General features: G+C 34.4%; 1 protein-coding gene across 2 annotated transcripts in view; it reads left to right on the top strand.

Moving 5' to 3' along the window:
* The window catches only part of LOC115224684 (katanin-interacting protein-like), a 656,564-nt gene that overhangs the window by 270,318 nt on the left and 361,359 nt on the right, over nucleotides 1-24,887 (top strand). For both annotated transcript variants that reach the window (XM_036513321.1, XM_036513315.1), the window contains exons 23-26: nucleotides 6,516-6,657; nucleotides 18,813-19,010; nucleotides 22,437-22,574; nucleotides 24,199-24,348. In XM_036513321.1, coding sequence (XP_036369214.1) covers nucleotides 6,516-6,657; nucleotides 18,813-19,010; nucleotides 22,437-22,574; nucleotides 24,199-24,348 — 628 coding nt within the window. The remainder of the gene's footprint in view (nucleotides 1-6,515; nucleotides 6,658-18,812; nucleotides 19,011-22,436; nucleotides 22,575-24,198; nucleotides 24,349-24,887) is intronic.

The raw sequence follows: 24,887 nt of genomic DNA, 5'->3' as shown, positions 1-24,887 counted from the left end.
TGGTAATAAAACAAGAAAAATAAACACTTCCTTTTATAAGAGTGACTGTTGTGTTACTTAGCTTCAGGTCAGCATTTGCTGAGGAGACATATGATGAAAGGTCTTCCAGTCTTGACCATCTCATCCTGTTGGACAAGTACTGCATATTTAGAACTATGTTGTCCAATAAATCCTTCATATTTTCAAAAATAGTAGTATGTGATATTTCCCTGATATTTCTAGCAGATCAAGCCACCTTGTAGAGACTCCCTTGTTGGTTCATCTGTTAGGAATATTCATTGTTTTGTTGAAATCATTCTTGGAATTTCAGTAATTAAAATTGCTAGAACATACACTCGTTGTTAGGATGTTGAAGATATTTGGTAAAATAGGGAACGCACTAGTTTCATATTCAGACAAGTAGCACAGGGAGGTGTCATACTCCTGAGCTACATAGTAGCATTGTCAGCAACTGCTACAAAGACAGAGGAAATGCTCTTAACCCTTTATCCAAAGCATTTTCATGTGTTTCTCCTAAATGTCCTTCCTTGTTTTTGGACTTTTAGTTAGTCCTTGTTTTGTATGTTCTGAATAATATAAAGTTTTCCTTTTATAAGTCCCAAGTTACCCTGGTAGTGGAAAAAAGTGAGAATGTGTCTTGAATTTCTTAATTTACTGCAAAGTGCTTTTGTTCTTATTGATTATTTTCATAACCTTGTTGGTACAGACAACAAATTTCAAAACTTGAATTTTATTCCGAAGCTTTCCAGTAACTTGATCATAATTTGGGGGCTACTGTGTATCATATATGATGTATGGATGTTATGGAAATATGTTCTGTGCATCTACAGGTGCCTCAGACAAAAATATCAGAAAGCATTTTAGTACAACTGATTAGGAACATAATTTGCTTTGATGAGGATTGTATTTCAGATTTATGACAAGATGGAATTCTATCAGTATTCTTTCTTAGTGGCACAACTATGGAGAAAAAGTTCTTTGCTCAGTGCAAGTCATGATGCCTAAAATATGTTGATATGAAAAAGGCATTTGACAGAGTACTACATTGTCTAGTAGAGAGATAATTAGGTATGTAGATGAATTGCTTGTGGAGGGAGAAACACCCTGTGTCACTGAATTACCGTAGCAAAATGAAAATAAGCGAGATCATCAAGAAATTTATTGTGTGGTTAAGTGTCCACCAGGGAACAATTCTTGACCCCTTTCCTGATTATTATAGTAGTCCAGGCCATAGTAAAGGAATTTAAAACTGGTTGTCCCTGGAAATTTTTGAATGACAAAATAACCTGGTTTTCATAGCTGAATCTGTCAAATATTTAGAGAAGAAATTCCAAATGTGGAAGCAAATCTTAGACTCAAGTAACATAAAATAACAGTGATTATTGAGATGATTGCATTTTGTGAACAACAGTGTCATTGGTTATGTTTTTCTAATGGACTAATTACTGGTACACAATATTTGATATGAAAGTAACAAAGGTACATCAGTGGCGATAACAAATACCATAGTACTTTCTTTTTGGAAGTACTTGTTTACTGGTTTTCTTGCTGACGTTTATTGTTTTCAGCAATATCCATCAGGAACAGTGTACAAACATGCACACACACACACGCACATGCACACACACGCATGCGCAACAGGATTCTCCACAGCTTTTGCTTTTTAAACACTACTCACAGGGCATTGGTTAGCCCTTACGCTATAGTAGAAGACACTTGGCCAAGATGGCATACAATAAGCTCTAATATCAGCCATGTGATTGCAAAGAAAACTTCTTAACCATACAACTAAGCCCTGCCCACTTAATTAACAAGTCTTAGGTTTTCCTGGGATTAAACTCATAGATTTTCCTCAGCAACCAGACAGCTTAGCAACAAGGTCATAATTTTATTATATATAAAATCTATTATAGTATTATAATAGATGAATAGCATAATTTCCTATTCAACCCCTTAGCATTCATATTACTCTATCAAATGTAATGCTCATTTATTCACATTGTTTTGAGTTAATCATGCATTACTTTGTAGCTTTGAGATTTCAATAATGTAATTGTTTATTTTGAGAATGACATTGTAGGGTAACTAAGAATCTAGTCAATTTGAACATAAAATAAATAGAATATTTGGGCTATGTATGGCCAGTTTAAATGCCAAAGGGTTAAGTATTTCACATCTAATGTTAAAAGTTCTTACCCTTAAGCTTGATATTTACAATCGAGTTGGCTTCTTACAGTAAAAACCCTTACATCTTAAGTCAACATTCAGTCACTTTATCAACGGCTTCAGGTGCTGTTTAACTGTATCTCTGACTAATCTCAGTAATCAGGCTTATGTACTACCACTCTTAATGGAACCCATCAAAAATGATGACATTAATGTATTGAACACCATGGCATGACCAAGGGTCTTAATTGCCATATTATCGTGCATTTGCATACACATAACTTTTGTAATGTCTCTTTTGTATTTCAGTGTCTATCATTGCTGGTATTAGCCGAGGCCTGTATGCCGCTTAAATTCAGGCTTAAATTTATTAGAGTTTTGCATCAGAAATATGGGTAGGAATTGGGATGAAGAACTGACAATGGTTTAATTTTCTGTTCTCAGTTACGTTACTTGTCACATAATCTGTTGTTGATTTGATTACTTCTGTCACTGACAACCATACTTTATTACAGAGCAGACTTTAAATTCGTTGTTATTGTTTTTTTTCTTAGCCTTTTCTTATATCCATATCTACACAAATACAACGAATATATAGAACTCTATTCCTGGTTTTGACTAAATCCTAAGAAAGATCCAAAAAAAAAAAAAAGTTTAGTATAGAGCTAAATATATAGTGTTCACATGGATAAGTTTTTTCACCACAAACACTATAATAAGATGGATATATAGATATGGATATATATAAAATGTCAATCATTCCTTCATTGATTGGTTTTGCTGGATTCTAGAGTCCCAGTGGTCCTGTAATTTCTACTTCACTGCACTGCTAACTTTTAATTTGGTTCGAATATAAAAGTGAAGAATATAGCTGTAGTTTTCAATTTTGTGTCACTAGGGATGTCTGCATGCTCCAGTTGTGGATAGCGTTAACCTTCTATTACTCATTTTCATTTCATATTGGTTATTACTTTTTCCTCCCTCAAGCATTCCATTGAGTAATTTTTCCTGTTGCATTCTACTGAAGATAAGCACAATATTTCATGAGAAGTTTAATGTCAGTGTAGTGTACAGACACAGATGGATATGTATATAATGTATATAATATGTATATAATGTATATAATGTATCTGTGTGTGTGTGTGTTTTGATATATATATATATATATATATATATATATATACACACATATACACACACACACACATATACACTAGCATCATGTACGCCAGCATGGAAAATTGATATTCAATGATACACACACACACACACACACACACACACACACACAAATGTGTGTGTGTAATCATAGAAGTAATATATTCCACTTAGCCAAACCCTGCCTGAAAATGTCGATCCAATAAATAAATGAGAAATATTTTTAACAAAAAATCCAAATTAATCCATCATAAATATTTGGATCTGCTGGGATCTGTTTTGGAATGAATAATTCATCTCTTTAGACACGATACTCCAAGTTATTAAAAGTTAAGTAATAAGAGGTAATAAAATATTCCTTTTCTTTAGGGATTTTCTTGTATGGATTATAAAAATATAGGTTGTTTTAAAATTACTTCTAGTTATGGTAGAACAGAAATATATTAACCACTGAATATAACAGGGATACAAAAATAGTATTCCTTATTTTTATATAGTTACTAACAGTATTGCCTGGCGTTGCTCGGGTTTGTTTCAACCCTTTAGAATTGGAATTTTTGAAAAGTAAAAATTTTGCATTATGTAGCTTGTTATTCTCTTTAAGTGAACATTTTTCTGGTTGAAATACACCAAAAAATGGTGACACAGCAGTCAAAAATTCGTAAAAAATTAGGATTTTCATAGAAAAAAAGCACCTTTTTGATGTTAATAATTTTTGGTCTTAACATGGTCCAATTTGAATTTTATCTTCTACGAAATGAATAGCAAGCCTTCTTCTATCATACTTTCAATTTTGGTCAACTTGCGCTGCAGAGTCTCGGAGGAGATAGTGTTAGTTGAAGGCTACCAAACCTGCCACACACAGACAACTTCAGCTATATATAGATTAAAATAGCTAAACTACTGTTATAACCAGGAATAATTTCCAATGTCCCATGTTACTATAGAATTATTGGTTAGTCAGATGGTTATTAATTGTAGTAATGTATATCAAGTATTAGTTAAAGAATGAAGCACCTCTATAAAAGATAAGTATACCCTTATGGAAAAACTGGAATCTTTTCTTAAGGTTTTCTTACTTGAAAATGCACAATTTTAGTTTTGGGATTTTCATAAAACACTTGTGATGTTTCGTTTTTCGGGTGTATTCTTACAGATCACTGCCATGGATGCCTTTTACATGTCACCAGCACGTTAACTTATGATAAAAAAAAATTTTACGTGAAACTGAGAGATTGTTCAATACTTATGGAGAGTACATATTTATTTATTATTCAACAGAATACTATTGACAGTGACTTTGAAATTTTGGTTTATCAAGCCATTGTCAGATGGTGATCAATACTATTCTTGTCAAAGAATGAATACACACACATACCTGTGTGTATGTGTGTGTGTGTGTATAAGTATGTATATACACATGCGTGTGCATATATATATCCATCCATCTATATATACACATATGTACATGTATATATATCTTCATGAATGTAAACTTCAAAAGTATAACATTAGTGGTGTTTCTTATTTCTAATTTTGATTTGAGAAAATTATTACATTTCTTTATCACTTTCATTTCAACTGTTCAGATTCAGGTTTGGTGGGGAAAAATAAAATTGATTTCCTTTACGGTATATTGGTTTTTAACTTTTGTTCCTAATCAACATAGAAATTTGACATGAAAGGATTAATTTCATTAATAATTACATTATTAATGAAAAGGAGTTCTTACCAATTCTTTGAACAAACAAACTAGTGATTCAAAATAAAAGGGAAATTGAAGTCTAATATTGATTTCTTCCATTGGTACAAGACCATACATTTCTAAGCAGAAGGATATAGTCAACTAAATCAATTCCAGTATACTTTATACTAAATATTTTATCGACTCTAGAGCAGTAGACCCCCATCCTTTTTTTTTTTTGCACCATAGAATTGTTTCATGGAAGACAATTTTTCCGCAGATAGAGGATCACCTTTGCAATACAACACAATAAAGTGCATAATATTTAATTTGATTCTTACATGTGTTATATACATGTGTATAAACTTAATACCACACCACACACCACTACAACATACACCACCATACCACACAACACATCACATCACAATACACCACCATGCACACACTAGCACTGACAACTTCCCAGACAAACATTTTCACACCTACACATACACACACGCACACATCAAGATCACCTGCCCTCTTCCACACGCACATACAAACTCTCTTATACACACGCACATACACCTTTGTTTTGGGATCACCACTACTTTTAAAATGCTTTACCAGTTTCAGTCATAAGACAGTTGCATGGCTACTGTCTTATGACTAAAACAGGTAAAGCATTTGTTTTGATTTATCCATATTTTAAAATTCATTTTCCTCCTTACAAATTGTATAGAATTAGCTTCTTAAAGTTATGACCTTTGGTTTTGCTTATTTTCTCTAACTCATAGATTCACATTGTCTCTATCTGTCTCACTCCTTCTCTCTCTCTCATTTAAAAATTTTTATTGATGCTAATGCCTTTTTTTTTATCTAGTAATAATGTTTAATGTTGGGTTTTCAAGTTCTAAGATATTTCTTCAGTAAATAAATGTTTTTCTCTCATATGTGATATCAGTAACATATAACTGTTAATCACTTTGGCAGTGGGACACCAAATGCAACAGTTATATGTTACTGATTGATGTAACAGCTGTAGTAGTGATTAATATTGGTAGCTAGTTAGTGAAGATTTCATGGGACAGTTTGTTTTCACTCTTGGATGTCACTTGTCTATCTCTTTCTAGCATCCACTTCTGACACAAACATTACCTTAAAAGTTGCACAAGTCAAAAGGCCATACACAGTGAATGTATTAGGCTGACTCTCAGTTTATCTTTAACCTTAACACTAGGAAACAACCAATTGTTACCGACTCTGTACACTGTTGATAATGAGACAAATTGTGATGGATAAATAAAATCTGTAAGAAGTTATTTTATCTTTCTCACAATTCATTTTGGTGCCTACCTCACCAACCCGCGAGCTCCTTATTAACCAGCTACCAATAATAATCACCACAGCATCTGTTACATATCTGTTATTAGATATGAAACAGTTAAAATATCCATTAAAATCTCATTCTGGACTGAGTAATGCATTTTAACAGGGTAAATGGTATTTTATTTTCTTATTTCAGTGAAAATTTCACTATCCCGGAACTACCATATGGACAAGAACTTGTCATTAACATCAAGACGACATGGGGTGATAAACATTATGTTGGACTCACTGGAATTGATATTTTCTCAGAAAAGGGTGAATCTGTTACAGTAAAAAAAGTAAGTGTTGCTACTTCTGCTAATGTGTTTAATTATCATAATTTTCTTATTTTTAGTATCTTTATATCAATTTAATATTTGAGGGTTGTAAAATAAGATTACGTTTTGGGATTTGGTTTGCAAGATTTTTTTATATGAGTTCGTGTGTTGAAGCATATTCTATTGTGTCTGGGAAGAGTCATTTTCTTTTTGTGCCTTATAATTTAACTCACTCACCGGTAAAATTTCCACTTATTTCTTATTTTTATTTTCCTAAAATTTTCGTTGCATCTTGCATCCTTTTCAATAGTCTTGACTCTGTCTGTTATTTACACTGCGTTCCCTTTTGTTTGTTTGTGCGCATGTGTGTGGGTCAGTGCATGTATGTATATATGTGTGTGTATGCATATGTATATATGTATGTATGTATGTAAAATAAGACTTTATGTTACTTCTTAGATTATTCTTTTACTAATTTTAGTCAACTAACTAGCCATGTTAGGGCTCTCTCTGGATAAAGATACCTAGACAGGCACACTGTCAGTTACAACTATGACGGTTCCAGTTGATCCAATCAACAGAACAGCCTGCTCGTAAGATTAACACTCAAGTGACTGAGCACCCCACAGTCATGTGTACCCTTAATATAATTCCCTGTGAAATTCAGAGAGACACTGAATGTGAAAAGAATGAGCTTTTGAATTACAGTTACAACTCATTGTTGCTGGCTGTGTGGACTGGAGCAACATGAAATAAAGTGTCTTTTTGCTCAAGAACACAATGCATTGCCGGATATCAAACTCACAACCTTCCAATTATGAGCTGAATGCCCTAACTACTTAAGGAGCACTCCGTCGGTTACGACGAGGGTCCCAGCTGATACGATCAACGGAACAGCCTGCTCGTGAAATTAATGTGCAAGTGGCTGAACACTCCACAGACACGTGTACCCTTAACGTAGTTCTCAGGGAGATTCAGCGTGACACACAGTGTGACAAGGCCGCCCCTTTGAAATACAGGTACAATTCATTTTTGCCGGCTGAGTGGACTGGAGCAACATGAAATAAAGTGTCTTGCTCAAGGACACAATGCGTCGCTTGGAATCGAACTCACGACCTTACAATCGTGAGCCGAATGCCCTAACTACTAAGCCACATGCTTTTACGGATGCCTACAGCACCTAGATTTCCTATGCAGTCACCCATCTAAGTACTGACTATGCTTGATGTTGCTTTAACTTCAGTTGTTGATCAAGAACTGATGTTTTCAACAATATAGATGGTAATTTACTAAAAAAAATGTGCTCGTAGATAAAAAAATCCCCCAAAATAACAAAAAAAAACCCATAGAAATCTCAGGAAAATACCTCTTTTTAGAGAGTTTCTTTACTTTGAAGATGATTTAACTTTGAAATTCATGTTCCTCTAGTTTTGCATAACATTCAAGTTGTTCCTATTTTAGCAACAAATTCTTTTTTTTTTGTTTTTATGGTAAGAAGCTTGCTTTCCAGCTACATGGTTGCGGGTTCAGTCCCACTGTATGGCACCTTGGGCAAGTCTCTTCTACTATAGCTTTCGGCCAACTAAAGCCTTGTGAGTGGATTTGGTAGACGGAAACTGAAAGAAGCCCATCGTGTGTGTGTGTCTGTTTGTCCACCCACATCACTTGACAACTGATGTTGGTGTGTTTATGACCCCCATAACTTAGCGGGTTTGTCAAAAGAGACCAATAGAATAAGTACTAGGCTTACAAAAAATAAGTCCTGGGGTCGATTTCTTCAACTAAAGGTGGTGCTCCTGGATGGCCACAGTCAAATGAATGAAACATGTAAAAGAATAAAGGAATATATATATATATATATATATATATTGGATGAAAGGCCTTGTTATACTTAGCTGCTTTCATTTACATTAATTGCTGAATTCTGTTAGGGCTGACTTTGCTTTCCTCCTCCTGGGTCAATAAAATAAGTACCAGTTCTGTATTAGGGTAGTGGATTTATCTGGTCCTGAGTTGAGTGAGTTACATTCACAATTTGATGATCAAGCTTTCAATTCGCAGACTGGGCTATGCATTGTGTTCTTGAGAGAAACATATTGGTCCAGTCCACTCAGCTGTAAATAAGTTCCAGCAACTGCTGGGAAGTTAAATTTGCAATGGACTGGCATCCTGTTATAATCTTACTCTTTTATATGTTATAAGGACCAGATTAAGCTCTGGCTTTATTTGTCCTAGGGCACAAAACAGACTTAAGTATTGGGGGTTGTTGTGGTTCGTTGTAACTTCCTCACAAATTTGTGGTCATATGTTGAAGTTAGAAAAAAATCAGTATTATTATTTTGTTTGAAAAGCATTTTCCTTCAATTGATAAAGTACTTCAGCCGTTAAGGATTTAAACTGGCCATATCCAGTTCAAATATTCTCTCCATTTAGTGTTCAAACTGGCCAGATCCTACCTTTCACATGTACTGTAAAATAATATCGAACCACATCACTAATATCTTGAAGCTACAAAATAATGAATGACAGATTTAAAACAATGTGAATAAATAAGCATTAACAAACTAATCCAAAAGCTACAGGGTTAATGTAATTGCCATTGCATTAGATTTCATTCAGTTAAAATTTCAACTACACCATCATGTAATATGATGCCATATTTCTGCAATTTTTTCTACAGAAATTCTTTTGTAAATTCTATTTATGAAATAAAACTATTGTGTAACTGCTGATATTTATTTTTTTATAATGCATTATATGGTAATATATCTGCAATGTAAGCACTCATTTTTTTTTTTTTTTGCTGTGGTAGAATATCTGCAACACATTCTGCCTTTCTGTTTTCATCATCATCATCATTGCTTTAATGTCTATTTTTTTCTGTCTTGGCATGAATTGAATGAGATTTCTTGGACTTTATTCTTCTGCTGGATGCTCTTCCTGATACCAATTAAGGTGTCTTTTTCTGCTGGTCTTCCTACATCAAGCTGTTGGGATATAGGATATATTTTAGGTGGGAAGCATAGACAAGCATCACCACTACCCAAGTGGCACAGACATACATAGACAATGCCCCCCCCTCTCTCTCAAGCACACACACCAGGCTTCCATATAGTTTCCATCTATAAAATTTCATTCACAAGGCAGTGGACATTTGAAAACTGCAGCAGAAGACACCTGCCCTAAGTGTCACACAGATTAGCTCTTTAGCATTTAAACTGGCTACACCTAGCCAAAATATTCCATCTGTTTTATGTTCCAACTGACCAAATCCAGGCTCTCACACATACCCTAAAATTTTGCTCTAAAAATAAACAATCACATCATCAAAATCTCAAAGATATGAGGTAATGCATGATTAATTCAAAACAATGTGAATAAATAAAGCATTACATTTGAAAGAGTAACCTGAATTGCAATGTGTTAAACCCTAAATCATTTTGCTGTGAAGCAAACTTCTTACCATTTGTTTACATATGAAATACAGTATTCATCTTCATCATTATCATCATTTTAACATCCATTTCTATGCTTGCATGGGTTACAAAGAGCTTAGTAAGGCAAATTTTCTACAGCTGAATGACCTTCCTGTCATCAGTCTTCACCTGTTTCCAAGCAAGGTAATATTTTCCCCTATGGCCAGTCATGTTTTTGCCAATAATTGGAACGTACACTACTTGTAAAACAGTGACACACATTTAAAACAGTCACGGAATGTCAAGAGAAGAAGACACAAACATACACGCACAGATTTATGCAACACACACACACACAAACACATGCACACACGTGCCGTCACAGCCACACACACACATACACACACAACCATCCCACACGCACATTCACACACCCAACTACAGCCACATGCATGCACACACACACACTCACAGCCACAGCAACATATACACACATACACACATGCCCACACATATTCAGTGGGCTTCTTTCAGTCTTCCATTTTCTGTTTCCCAGATCTACTCATAAGGCTTTGGTCAGCCTGGGACTATAGTAGCAGGCACTTGCCCAAGGTACCACACAGTGGGACAGAACCCAAAATTGTGTGGTTGGGAAGCAAACATCTCATATATACAGCCACACCAGCACCTACTATCTTTCAATAACTAAATGTCTAATTCAAACACTGTTGTAAAAGTTGCCTTGGAATATTCAGAGTCGAGGGTTAATCAGGTGTTTTGGATGTACAAAAATCCAAAACAATAGTTTCTTTTATTTAACGAGACCGGTAACACTTTGTAGCCATTTATTCTGAAGTGGTTTTAGTAGCTTTATTGAAATTCTTTCACAAGGTTAACATGATTACTTATTATAAATGAAATTAATAAATGTAATTATTAATTCCCGATTAGATCGTAAACAATTACGAGTTGAGAATTGCTGCTAGTTACTATAGATATATTTGAAATTTTCTTTCATTTCCTGCCAGTAGACAATCTTTATTAATGAAAGCCGGTGACATTTGTAATTATTTAATACGGAATGATAAAATTAGATATTAAAAGATGTATGAGCTGTTCAAGCTCTTATGTTTTATATTCTTGTGTGTGTGTACACACATACATACAAAATTACATATATATATATATATATATATATACACATACATATATATGTATGTATACATACATATATATATATATATATGATAAAAATGGTAAGACAACAAAAGAATGAAAGAGACCTTGATATTATGTAAATAGAGGAATTTATCTGTAAATTTAATATGTGACAATAATTCAGTAGCCATGATAAAACTCCGAGTTTCGGATGCCGAGGTGGAAATCCACGCTGCCATCTCTTCAGTTATCCGGCCATTGGAAAAATGCCGTGAAAATGGGGTCATTTTCATAGCATTTGCATGGATTGGAAAGAGTTTAGTAAGGCAGATTTTCTACAGCTGAATGCCCTTCCTGTCACCAATATTCACCTGGTTCCAAGCAAGGTAATATTTTCCCCTATGGCCAGACATGTTTTTGCCAATAATTGGAACTTACACTACTTGTAAAGCAGTGCCACTCATTTAGAACAGTCACAGAACGTCAAGAAAAGGAGACACAAACATACACACATATATTTATGCAACACACACAAACACACATGCACACACATGATGTCACAGCCATATACACACACATGCTATGAAATGACACATACATATATATACTCACACATACATATATATTTATATATATATACATACCTACATACACATACAGAAGCACATATATATATACGTATACACACACACATATATATACACATACATACATGTGTGTGTGTGTATGAATGTATGTATGTATGTATATATCTACACACATATACACTCATAAGTATATTCATATTCTTAGAAGTACACACTCTTCAGAATCTGTAAAGGATCTCAGAGTTATATAAAGTAACTAGCCTCTGTCGAGACAGGGTCTCTCTTATATATAACTTCACATGATTTAATAGTTTGACATAACATTTTATAAGTCTGCAACACAATTGAAATTCAATAAAATAATCTGTAGCAGTTTCAGAATTGAGTGGGGAAATACTATAAAATAACATATGCTAGAGAAAAGTTTTAGTTATGCAGTTAGTATATGTTCTTGAAATATGAAGGCTACATTTTATGTAGATATGAACATATAAATCATGTTAAAATTGAAATATTCTGGACTATTATTTGAAATGTTTATGTCTCCAATATATTATTCTTGCTTGTGTACATGATCTCAGACATATATATATAAATATATTTATATATGTATTAATAAGACACCTGCCAACGATGGGAGAGGGAAATATAGTCTATAGTCTAGATGAAAATATTGTAAATATACATCCAAAAAATGTTATTAAATATACTGGGATGTGGAATTATAAATCTTAATACTTACAAGTCATATCATATTCAATACTTATGAGTTGTATCAACCGTTTAATCGAAACCACATATTTAGAAATGTTCTGCGTCTTTTTTGGAATTTATTATTTTGTTATGGCAATATTCATTTGTTCAGCATTTAGTTTTTCCATGCTAGCATGGCTTGGACCAGAATTGATTTCGAGGCTAGATTTTTGCATCTGGATGCTCTTCTTGTCACTGACCCTTATTTCTTAAGTGAGGAATATATTATTCCACAAGCCTTTGAAAGAATAGTGTCACTAGTCATAATATCAACAAAAAATTTAAGCTCAACTCGCACCATGACCTGGTGTTGCCAGGTCTAGTGCTAGTGCTTGTTGTTTGTTGCCAGGTCGCAGTAAAAATTTCTCACTATGTCAAAAGCTAAGTTTCTTATCACATTTCAGCCTGGGCCAGTTTTGTTGTTTATGATCTAGTTGGAGCTTTTTATGAGAGTAATTAATATTCATTGGACTTCGACAATGCCCATATGCCCATAACTTATGGGCATAAGGGGTCGGTTTATCGATTTTTTTTTAATGGCTTTCTGGGGTGACTGGGGAAATGAAAAGATCTTCACGACCACCCTCAGACAGTTTTGAAAGCCCATAAAAAATGTGAGCCTTTTACGTGAAAAACTGGATTTGTATAAAGGACACACAGATACACAAACTTTTTGCCGTTTATAGATCTAGAGATATCATTTTACTCAAGCAAAACCATGAGATGTCAACATTATTGTACACTGACACACACACACACACAAACATGCACACACACACATATGCATATACATACACACTCTCACTCACTCAGACACACAATAGACTTCTTGCTGTTTGCATCTACCAAATTTATGCACAAGACATTAGTAGACCTGGTGCTATAGAAGAAAACATTTGCCCATCATGCTGTACAGTGGAACTGAACCCCAAACTACATTGTTGCAAAGCAAATTCCTTGACCATGCAATTACAGTTGTGGACAGCAGACATAATCTGGTTGAATTAAGAGTTGGGGAAGAAAAGATGTGTATTGCTGAAAGTCAAATGTCCAGCTGAATGAGCAGGAAACTAGGAAAACGAATACTGATAGACCATCAGTTATGACAGTTCGTATTCCAGTTTATCCGATCAATGGAACAACCTGCACATTAAAATGAATGTGCAAGTGACTAAGTTCTCCACTGATATGCATGCCCTCAACCCACTTCTCAAAGAGATTCAGTGTGACAGAAAATATGACAAGTTGGCCCTTTGAAACACAGGTACTATTCATTTTTGTCATCTGAGTGAACTGGAGCAACATGAAATAAAGAGTCTTGCCCAAGAGACATGACACACCACTAGGAATTGAACTAGCGATCTTATGACCATGAGCCAAAAAACCTCATCACTAAACCATGTGCATTCACTGAGAAAAGAACAAGACAGGAGTATAATTTTTTGTAGGAATTGTAACTATGGCTTATTCAAAGGAGGTTGCGTAGCACCTATGACTTTGGAGGATCTCAGAAGTGGATGGCTATCAGAAGATGAAACTACGGTTTTGAGATACTTAGAATCACTATATCAGTTATTGTAATTAGCTTAGCTGAAGACATATGGTTACAAGTGGGTATTGTAGCTTATGTGGGGTCAGGAACTTGTATCTTTCATGAACTATAGCACTCAAGGGAAGTAACTGCAGGAAGCAGCTCAAGATAGCAAGTTTTCTTCAAAGCAGAGACCTCACCTGAATGCTTGCATCAGAGTAGACTCTGTTAAAGGCACCCACAGGCCAAGTGGTGCTCTTAAACCAGAACTGGAATACAACTTCATAAATGTGAATTTCCATATGTATATTATTAAATATGTTACACTTTTATATTTTTTTTATATGTTGATATTCTGAATAAATACATATTCATCATTTAACTCAGCTCTGATCTAACAGATCCATAATATGATGTGTTCTAGTCATGACTATCTCATTTTTAGTTTATAGACACTGTATATAGAACTATGTTTTCTAATGTGTGCTTTATTGAAGACTGTAGGGTGTGAACTGAAGGAGAATTAACTGCTATTTCTAGGTCATGGGTGACTGCATTGAATAATTTTGTTTTGGCTTTCTTGATAGGAAGATACCTGGCTTTTACAGAAAATAGAAAAGAATGAATTGAGGCTACATAGGATACAAAGAGTTCTTTCATTTTCTTAGAGACAACAATCTCTTGTACCTGTGGCTTGATAAAATCCATATTGTCCACCTCTGCCATACTGTTATGTTGTTGTTTGTAGAAAGGGTATCAAGAAAGAAAAAAATGGGGTCTCTTTAATCTTGTTTGAGACATCCCTTCTAATGCTGGTAGCAAGGTAAAATTCACCCAGGCTACATTGTAAAGTGGTTGGTAAAATAGGTATTTTTAAAAATAAAGAAATGGTAATATGAAGAGCATCCAGCTGCAAAAAGCATTTGTTAAAATGCAAAGAACAGAGAAAGGTGAGGAGATTCTCAAGGCATGTTTGAGATGACTTTTCAATGCAACAAAGATGCTGGTTTTCTCTGTGACCATGTGCACCAGGTAACAAAGGATCATGACCAGTGATGAGATACTGTAAAGTCTGTTCAGCATGGGTAAACGGACATTAGTGATGATTTATTTTATCTGTTTCAGACATTATCTTTGCTTAGTACACAAATGCTCATTTGCCGTTAAATGAACAGAATGAAATGTACTGCAATTAAATCCAGTCAGTTTAGGTTTTTTTTATATGTGTATCGGCATTGGTGGATGCCTACAGTCTTATGGTGACGGTGGTGGCTAACTTGGTCTGAAATTTGATTTTCTTAAGGAGAAATTTGGAGATTATATGTAATAAAGAACTCATAAGAAGAGGTTTATGGAAAACATCATGAAAGATTTCAGTTACAAGTTTTACTATGTTGTTCTGAATCTTTTCATGGCAGCAATTAAGACAGGATGTACTTCTATCAACTGCAGCACCTTTTTATATTCAGGTGACACAGTCACAAGGCTACTGCAATTAAAAAAAAATTTTTTTGCATTACACATTACAGGTTTATTAATTAAAAGTTGTTTGAGGTACTGCCCATGTATCCCCTTCTTCAACCTAGCTGCTCATCATTCAAATCTTGTTGAACTCATAGTAGTGAAACAAATTGGTTAAAACAGCTTTACTCTTTACTCGTTTACTTGTTTCAGTCATTTGACTGCAGCCATGCTGGAGCACCGCCTTTTAATCGAGCAACTCAACCCCGGGACTTATTCTTTTGTAAGCCCAGTACTTATTCTATCGGTCTCTTTTGCCGAACCGCTAAGTAACGGGGACATAAACACACCAGCATCAGTTGTCAAGCAATGCTAGGGGACAAACACACACACGCATATATATATATATATATATATATATATATATAATATATATATATATATATACGATGGGCTTCTTTCAGTTTCCGTCTACCAAATCCACTCACAAGGCTTTGGTCGACCCAAAGTAGTAGAAGACACTTGCCCAAGGTGCCATAGTAGAAGACACTTGCCCAAGGTGCCACGCAGTGGGACTGAACCCGGAACCATGTGGTTGGTAGACAAGCTACTTACCACACAGCCACTCCTGCGCCTATGTAAAATATATACATAATTTCTAAGAAAGATAAAGAAGCCCAATATTTTCCACCATGTCAGTGATTTCATTCTTAGCTGCAAGATTTATCTATGTTATCGCAAGCTAATCTCATCATCATCATTATCACTATCATCATCATCCTTCAACATCTGTTTTCCATACTGGCTTGGATTGGACAGTTTGATCAGAGCTGGCTAGCAATAGAGCTGCACTAGGCACCAGTCTGATTTGGCTTGGTTTTTGTGGCTGGAAACCCTTCCTGAAGCAAACCATTTTACAGTGTGTACTGGGTGCTTTTAACATGGCATATGTTAATATTATGCTTTACATAGTTATTTCAAATATACATATGAGTGTAATTCTGTAGAATATTAACATTTTGAACCAGTATTCAGTTATTAAGTCTTTTCCTTGAGCTCTTCAATTATGTGGCTTTCCTCACTTTTAGCAAAAATTTTGGAGTTGATAGTGTATATATTATCATTGATACTGGTATATTTATTCTTTCCTATAGGTATTCAACCATGATGCATATTATCTCCTTCCTTCTTTCCTTTCCAGATCTTAGACTAGAATTATATAAGAGCTTGAGAATGAACTACTTCTGTGGTGATATTATACTCTGTTATCCCTCTGCTTAACCCTTTAGCATTCAGATTATTCTGTCAATTGTAATGCTTATTAACTTATATTGTTTTGAATTAAAAATGCATTTTCATGTAGCTTCAAGATTTCGATGATGCAATTGTTTATTTGTAAGAATGACATTATAGGGGTCTGTGTGAGAGGTTGGATCTGGCCAATTTGAACATAAAACAAGTAGAACATTTCAGCTGGATATGGCCGGTTTAAATGCTAAAGGGTTAAAGTATATAGATTAGAAGAAGATCTGTGGTTAACATCGTTTATAGAAATACTTTTTTGTTTGTTTTTTTTTTTTGGTTTTTTTTTTTGACCTGATAAATTTTTTCTTTTATTCAACAACATCTTTGAAGTTATTAATTCCCCTTCAAGAGATCACAAGTGTAAAATCTCATAAGATTTTTGTCAGTTTTTGCTTCATAAAATGTAGTTTAAAGAGCAGTGAATTTATTATTCACCTTACACCTTATGATGGTATATAAATGTCTGTTTATGTTATGTTGATTCATAATTTGATTTATTTCTCATCACAAACATCAAACTAACGTAGGACATTAATTATGTTGGACGCTTATAGAACAGATGTTCTTGCTAGTGCTAAGTGATTACCAGATTATCTTGGCAAGATTAAAATAGTATATAATGTGTTGAGTCAAAAGCTCTGCAATATTTTGGTAACTTATATGCTTTATTTGTCATTTTACAACAAAAGCAGCCTAGCATTTGAAGTTGAGGGCATTGTGTTTCACTATCTGAAGCCACCATTCTGCTAGTTCTTTGATCCTATTTTGAAACCAGTTTTTGTCTTTTGAGGTGAAGAATTCCTTCACTGAAGCTCCCACCTCCTCTTGGTTGATGAAGCATCTTCAGCACAGGAAGTGAGCCATGGATCAGAGCAAGTAACAATCTGCAAAACTTTTGACTTAACACTATAGTCAAATAGCAAAGACAGCTTACAGTATCTAGTTTAACCCTTTTGTTACTATATTTCTATGTAAAACACACCCCTTATAAGTTTCAATCAAATTCTAAAGTCATCACAAATTTAGACTGGTTTCATTAAACACCTGTAGCTATTTTATTTATCGACATATTAATGTGATTTTTGGAACACAATTGAAGAAAAGTTTCTTAATCAGTTCTGTTGCATAAATTTGGTCTCAAAGTGACTCTAATTACAGGTAAATACATGAAAACAACAAGTTATCTTTTTTCTTGGTTTGATTACTTTCTGCGTTACAGTTTGTTTCCATAGTGATTACTTCAAGCAAGCTTACAAGCTTACATTTGTTTGATTTCTCCATATCTTCCGTTGAAAAGGCTTCAAATTCAGAATCACTGCTTGACAGCATGAAACTGTTATCCATTTTAAAAGTTGAGAAAAAAATCTCCCCAAATTTGCACAGCTCAGATATCACATGAAAAACAGTGTCAGATACTGTAACTCGATTATTTACAAAATGAAATCGTGTGTTTTCATGAATGTACTAACAAGATTTATACTGAAATTCACTTTTAAGTATCAATGGGTTCACTCAGTCAGCTTTGACCGGGTTGGTCGTTTGAGCCAAAACATTTTTCAGTCAGCTGTAGCCAGGCTGGAAATGAAAGGGTTAAGAAGTTTCTGGCTTTGGGTAAAAGAAAATACAGGTGGATCATCAGTTACAATTTTATTCAACGTATTACCCTTTCAGATTCACACACTTACTGCAGCAGTCCTTCAGTTTTATCTAAGCCCTGTAAAAGAACTCAGTTGGATCTCTAACGAGGCTTTTTTTTTGCTTTTTTTCTGTCTCAGATCAATGATTTCATTATCTGACAGCTTTTATTTCATTGTTGTTACTAAAATAGAATAAAAAGTAAAAACATGAAGCTTATTCATATGTGAATCCATTAGTGTATTGTGCATATGTGAAAGAAAGAGAGAGAGAGTATATGTGTATTTGTGTTTGGGCACATTGATGGTATTTAATGTTCATCTTTTTCAGATTACTGCAAGTCCTAAAGATATCAATGTCTTACCTCAATACAATAAGGACCCTCGGGTTGTCCAGAATCTTATCGATGGAGTGAATCGCACAAGAGATGATGTACACATGTGGCTGACCCCATTTACTGCTGGAAGTGATCACTATGTGACCTTGACTTTTACAGAACCATGTCATATCGCTTTAATTCGGATATGGGTGAGTTAATTTGTCTCAAACAAGACACACTTTTAATCTATTTTGTCTTTCATCTTCTATTTGTTTCAGTCATTAGAATGTGGGCCATTCTGGGGCATTGCCTTGAAAAATTTTATCAATCCCAGTGTTATTTGTTTTGTTTTTAAAGGCTAGTGCTTATTTTAGCCATCTCTTTTACTGATCCACCAAGGTATAGAGATGTAAACAAATCAGCACAAGCTGTCAAGCAGTGGTGGTATGTCTGGGTTAGACACACACACACATAGAGCGTTAGGCTCAGAATCATGTCGTAGTGAGTTCGATTCCCAGATTGGGCTGTGTGTTGTGTTGTTGAGCATGACTCTTTATTTCATGTTGCTCCAGTTCACTCATCTGTAGAAGTGAGTTGCAATATCACTGGTGCCAAGTTGTATCAACCTTTCCCCATCCCTTAAATAATATCAGTGGCATGGAGAGGGGATGCTGGTATGCATGGGAAGATGTTGATCTTCTATAAACAACCTTGCGTGGACTTGTGCCTCAGAGGGTAACTTTCTAGGTGCAATCCCATGGTCATTCATGACCGAAGGGTATCTTTACCCTTTGTTATATATATATATATATATATATATATATATAATATCAACAATTGAGGGTAAAATTAATTAATCAATTTCACCAAGTGTTCAGTATGTAAAAGGACCATTTAAGGCGAATTCAAAATATTACATTATATAATTAGGGCTTAGTAAAATAAATTACTTTGCCACATACTGAACTTAGTAGAAATAGCAGCCAAAAAAAATTTTTTAGCCGTTTCTACTACTTTTCTTTAAGTAGTAGAAACGGCTAAAAAATTTTTTTTTGGCTGCTATTTCTACTAAGTTCAGTATGTGGCAAAGTAATTTATTTTACTAAGCCCTAATTATATAATGTTATATATATATATATATATATAATTCATAAATGAGGGCAAAGGAAAAATTTCTAATGCCAAATATGCCGAAAAATTGGACATATTGTCCATTAACCATATAATTTTTTCACAATACACACGCTACTCGAAAAAAGGCTGACAGAAATTTCTAAAAAATTCCATTATTACCATATCGGACCGATTTCAGAGTTAGCTACTCAGAGCCCTCTCTTCGTCAGTGATACATGTGGTAAAAAAAATAAATGAGATACCTACTCACACCCATGGAAGAAGCAAATACTAAGTCATGGGCACGACTAAGTACCCCAAATACATCCAAAATAGAAATACTCCAGCCCATTCGAGGCACGTGCGATTTGAACTGAGGCTCTCACAGAGTGAGTTAGTTAGTTCGGAAGTGAACGCTTAAATTTATATCAAATGTGAGAATAAAATTCCTTTTGAAAAAAAAAAATATTTTCTTGAAAAAAATTTTATAAATGGCCAGCATATTAAAAAACACCTTTAACGGTTAAATTTATAAACAATTCATAAATGAGGGCAAAGGAAAAATTCTAATGCCAAATATGCCGAAAAATTGGACATATTGTCCATTAACCATATAATTTTTTCACAATACGCACGCTACTCGAAAAAAGGCTGACAGAAATTTTTGAAAAATTCCATTATTACCATATCGGACCGATTTCAGAGTTAGCTACTAAGAGCCCTCTCTTCGTCAGTGATACATGTGGTAAAAGAAATAAATGAGACACCTACTCATCAAAATCTCACAACTATGAAATAATGCATGATTTATTTAAAACAATGTGAATAAAAAAGCATTACATTTGACAGAGTGATCTGAATGCTAAGGAACTGAAGAAATACCTAGCTTTAGTTGTTAGCCATTCTGACATCGTTTCTTAATTATAATTGCCATGAACTGTCAAAAATGTTCTGGGTAAAGGACAATCTCAGAGCCAGAAGATTTCCCTTTGTATTGAATGGTAATGTCCATAAATTTCCTGTTGTCAGACAGTACTGGTTTCTTTTTCCCTGCTTTACTATGTAAAACTGTATTCACAATCACTTCATTAATCACAACATAATAATTAAATTCACCTTCATCAATTTCAAGGCATTCCTAAACACACTTACAAAGGTGTGTGCTGAAAGTCATTTGCTTCAAATCCTTCAAAATCCAAATCTGTTTTAATGCTATACAATATATTATTTTAATCATTTGTTCTTTAAACTAAGGCTTTGCCACATTTTACGTTCTGTGGCAAATATAGGAAATGACTTTATATATTCTCTGAACTTATTCTGACCTTCTCAGCAAAATACAGCCATCCTCTAATTTCAGAAATAGAGATGAATTCTTTGCAACAAAAATAATTCAAAGCCATCATCCACATAAAAAAAAAATTAAGTTAGCATCAATATATTTAATGCATTCAGTATTAAATAACCTAATTAGAATTAATTATGTAGTGCCAAAAAAGACTTTTTTTGGATATTAATTTCATGGGAGACAACTTCTGATATGTTTCACTACTATTCTGACCTTGTCAGTGACATATACCCTTCCTGTACTTTCCAAAGTTGTGAATAAATAAATAATTAAATACACAAAATTGGACATCTATTGGACTAGTAAAATATTAAATAAGTTCCCTTAACATGAAAATTTTGTCTTCTATACACACGTCCATATTCACACAGACACACATATATGCTGTTTCTTTTATTTTCATTGTGAAGAATATGTCAAAATTAAATCAACTATACCCCTCCATTACAAATCTATGATCTTTTTCGCAATGTTAGAAATCAATATTCTATGTGGCTGTGTATTTGTACATGTGTGTGTGTTTGTGTCTATATATATATACACAAATAGTCAGTATAGGAAAATGTTATATTTGCATCACCTTAAAACTTTAAATGCTTCACAACGTGAATGTATTTTCCATAATCAGATTTTAACAGCTGCAAATCAAAGAAAGAGACTGAGTTGTAATAATTATATTATGGGAATTGTGCTTTTTTTTTTACTTTTTGCTGTTATTGTAGTTGTTGTTTTTACAGTTTATATTTGTATGAAGATGTCAGAAATGCATCACAGCTAAATACATAATGTATGAATGTGTATAAAATATAAAAGCTTTATCAGCTGTTTGCTTCATTTATTGAAATGAAAACAGAAATCAGTTTATATACGAAGCCAATTAAATGTTTTATATTTAATGAAGGCTCGACTTACTGAATCTATTATCTACTGAATGAATTTTACATCCTTTCATCACCATATTTTCTAACAATCTAATGTGTATGTGTATCTTTAACAAATCCATGAAAGTATGAGAAATAATAACTAAATAATGACTGTATGAGATGAAGAAACAGCAACTTTATTTTATATTAATTTATTCTGTTTCATTGTTGCTGTTGTTTTGCTCCTCCTCCAACTTCCATTGTTCCAAAACTGAAAGCTTGTCACGGATTTTTTACTTTCTCTTTTTCAGAATTACAACAAATCCCGCATTCATTCTTTCCGTGGTGCACGCGAGCTTGATATTTTATTAGACAGACGACTTATATTCTCCGGTGAAATTGCTAGAGCATGTGGCGGCGTAGAAGGAGGGACAGAGGCTTTTGGGGATGTAAGTAGCTACTCTTAAAAGAGAGCATTTTATTCAGTGTGTATGCACATGAATGTATGCATGCGTTCTCGTCTCTGTGAAGTTTTGCCTGTCATTGCCTTCCTCAGATGACCCATGATATTGTGAAGTCATGTTGAACTTTAACTTCGAGTCAGAGCTACTTTTGTCTGCTTTGGCATAGTTTCTATAGCTGGATGCCCTTTCTTATACCACATACTTTACAGGGTGTACAAGGTGATCCAAGTAACTCACACAATGAAACTCCTCTACTCAGTGGTGGTCGGAATATAGTATTGAGAAAGGTGAAAATATGGTGGGCGGCTGGAAGAGGAGAAACATAGCTTCCCCAGCTGGAAAAAGAGAGTGACGGTAAAGGCATAACCTATGGTGAATATACCAGAGAGAATAGGAATAGAGTATTAGAAAGGATAACTTAGTGAAAGTTTGAAAGGAGTGCGACAGATTACAATGTGTAGCGGCGAGCTACAGGAACAGAAGCGTTTCTGTCAGCTCACTACAGAAGGTGGCAAGCTGGCAGAAACGTTAGCACGCCGGGCGAAATGCTTAGCGGTATTTCGTCCACCGTTACGTTCTGAGTTCAAATTCCGCTGAGGTCAACTTTGCCTTTCATCTTTTCGGGGTCGATAAATTAAGTACCAGTTACGCACTGGAGTCGATGTAATCGACTTAATCCCTTTGTCTGTCCTTGTTTGTCCCCTCTATGTTTAGCTCCTTGTGGGCAATAAAGAAATAAGATTACAATGTGTAGTATGATATTTGTCCTTGGATAGCAACTGCTATTTTCTATTTGCTTACTCCTAGAAAATTTGAAAAATGGCTAATATTTCCTTCAAACTTTACTTTTGCTACATTTATTCAGACTCTCAAAGAATCCCTCTGAACACACGGTTGTGATGCTCCCCTACTAATCCTGCTCATGATCAGAGATGTACATATTGTCAACTGCTAAAGGCCATGCACAAGTGGTCAAAGTCTAGCAGCAAACAAACAAATCTGTGGCATTGAGCAAAATATTTGCTATAGTAGTATTTCTGCTTCAGCAATTCAGTGGTGAATCTGTCTGAAATGTAATGGATAATAGGTCAGTTTCAAAACATTGATGTCCAAGTGGCAAAAGCAAAGTTTGAAGGGAATGGTAGTCATTTTCTTTGATTTCTAGATAGAAGCAAATTAGAAATAACACTGACCAAAGAAGAAAAAAATTAAAATTTTATTACACTGAGTTACTGTGTAAGAAAATTGTGTATAAACGTATACACGTATATGTATATATTTATGTGTTGTGTGTGTTAGTGTTTCTAAGTGTGTGTATGTATATATGTCATTCAGTTTTATTTCAATATTTCTTGCCAATAGAGAAAGAGCTGGTTTCTAACCTAGATCTGAGATTCTTTCATTTGAATTTCAGCAACATCAACAAGGTATTTTTGCATGCATGTGTGTATGTGTGCAGTATTTGGAGTTTGTGCATGTGTAGATTTGTAGGTTTTGATTTATGTATGTATTCTCATGCACATGTCCAAGCATGCTTGTATATTATTAAATGTACATATGCATGCACATTTATATGGATGTATAAGCTCTGTTTCTTTCATATATGCAGACAATCTTGTTTAGTGTTGAAGAAGAGATACTTGAAGCTGTGTCCAGGAATGATGATGCATATGAAGGTGAAACTCTTGAAGATATTAGCTGGGAAGATGAGATTGGCAACCAGCGGCCCACTACTGCAGCACAGGCCAATAACAATGAGGTAAAAATATTTGTAGAATCATTGATGAGTGTTCAGCAATCATGGATAAATGAATTGATGCTATTGTTGTTTTTGTTGTTGTTTTCAGTTTTGTGGGTACTGTTGTTGTTCTTCGTCAGCTCTTATCCAGGCACCCTTGTAGCAAATGACATTCAAACCTAGTTTATCTACAGTAGTGTTTCTAAAAGTGTGGTGCATTCCCACCAGTGAAGAATGGCAATATTTTTGTTGGACATGAAGTCAGTGAATTGGTAGAATCATTAGCATACCAGGAAAAATGCTTAGCAGTATTTTGATTATCTCTATGCTCCGAATACAAATTCCACCAAGGTCGACTTTGCCTTTCATCCTTTCAGAGTTCACTTTGGGTGACTTTGTTTTTCATCCTTCCAGATTTGATAAAATAATAGTTGAGCACTGAGGTCAGTGTAATGGACTTAACCACTCCCTCAAAATTTCAGGCCTTGTGCCTATGGTAGACAGAAATATCATTATCATCATCATTGTCGTCGTTATTATTATTATTGAGTCTGAGAGCT

This window comes from Octopus sinensis, linkage group LG2 (genome assembly GCF_006345805.1).
Source record: "Octopus sinensis linkage group LG2, ASM634580v1, whole genome shotgun sequence".
In the NCBI taxonomy this organism is placed as follows: Eukaryota; Metazoa; Mollusca; class Cephalopoda; order Octopoda; family Octopodidae; genus Octopus; species Octopus sinensis.
The sequence above is the reverse complement of the archived record's forward strand: the minus strand, read 5'-3'. Positions and strand labels throughout refer to the sequence as shown.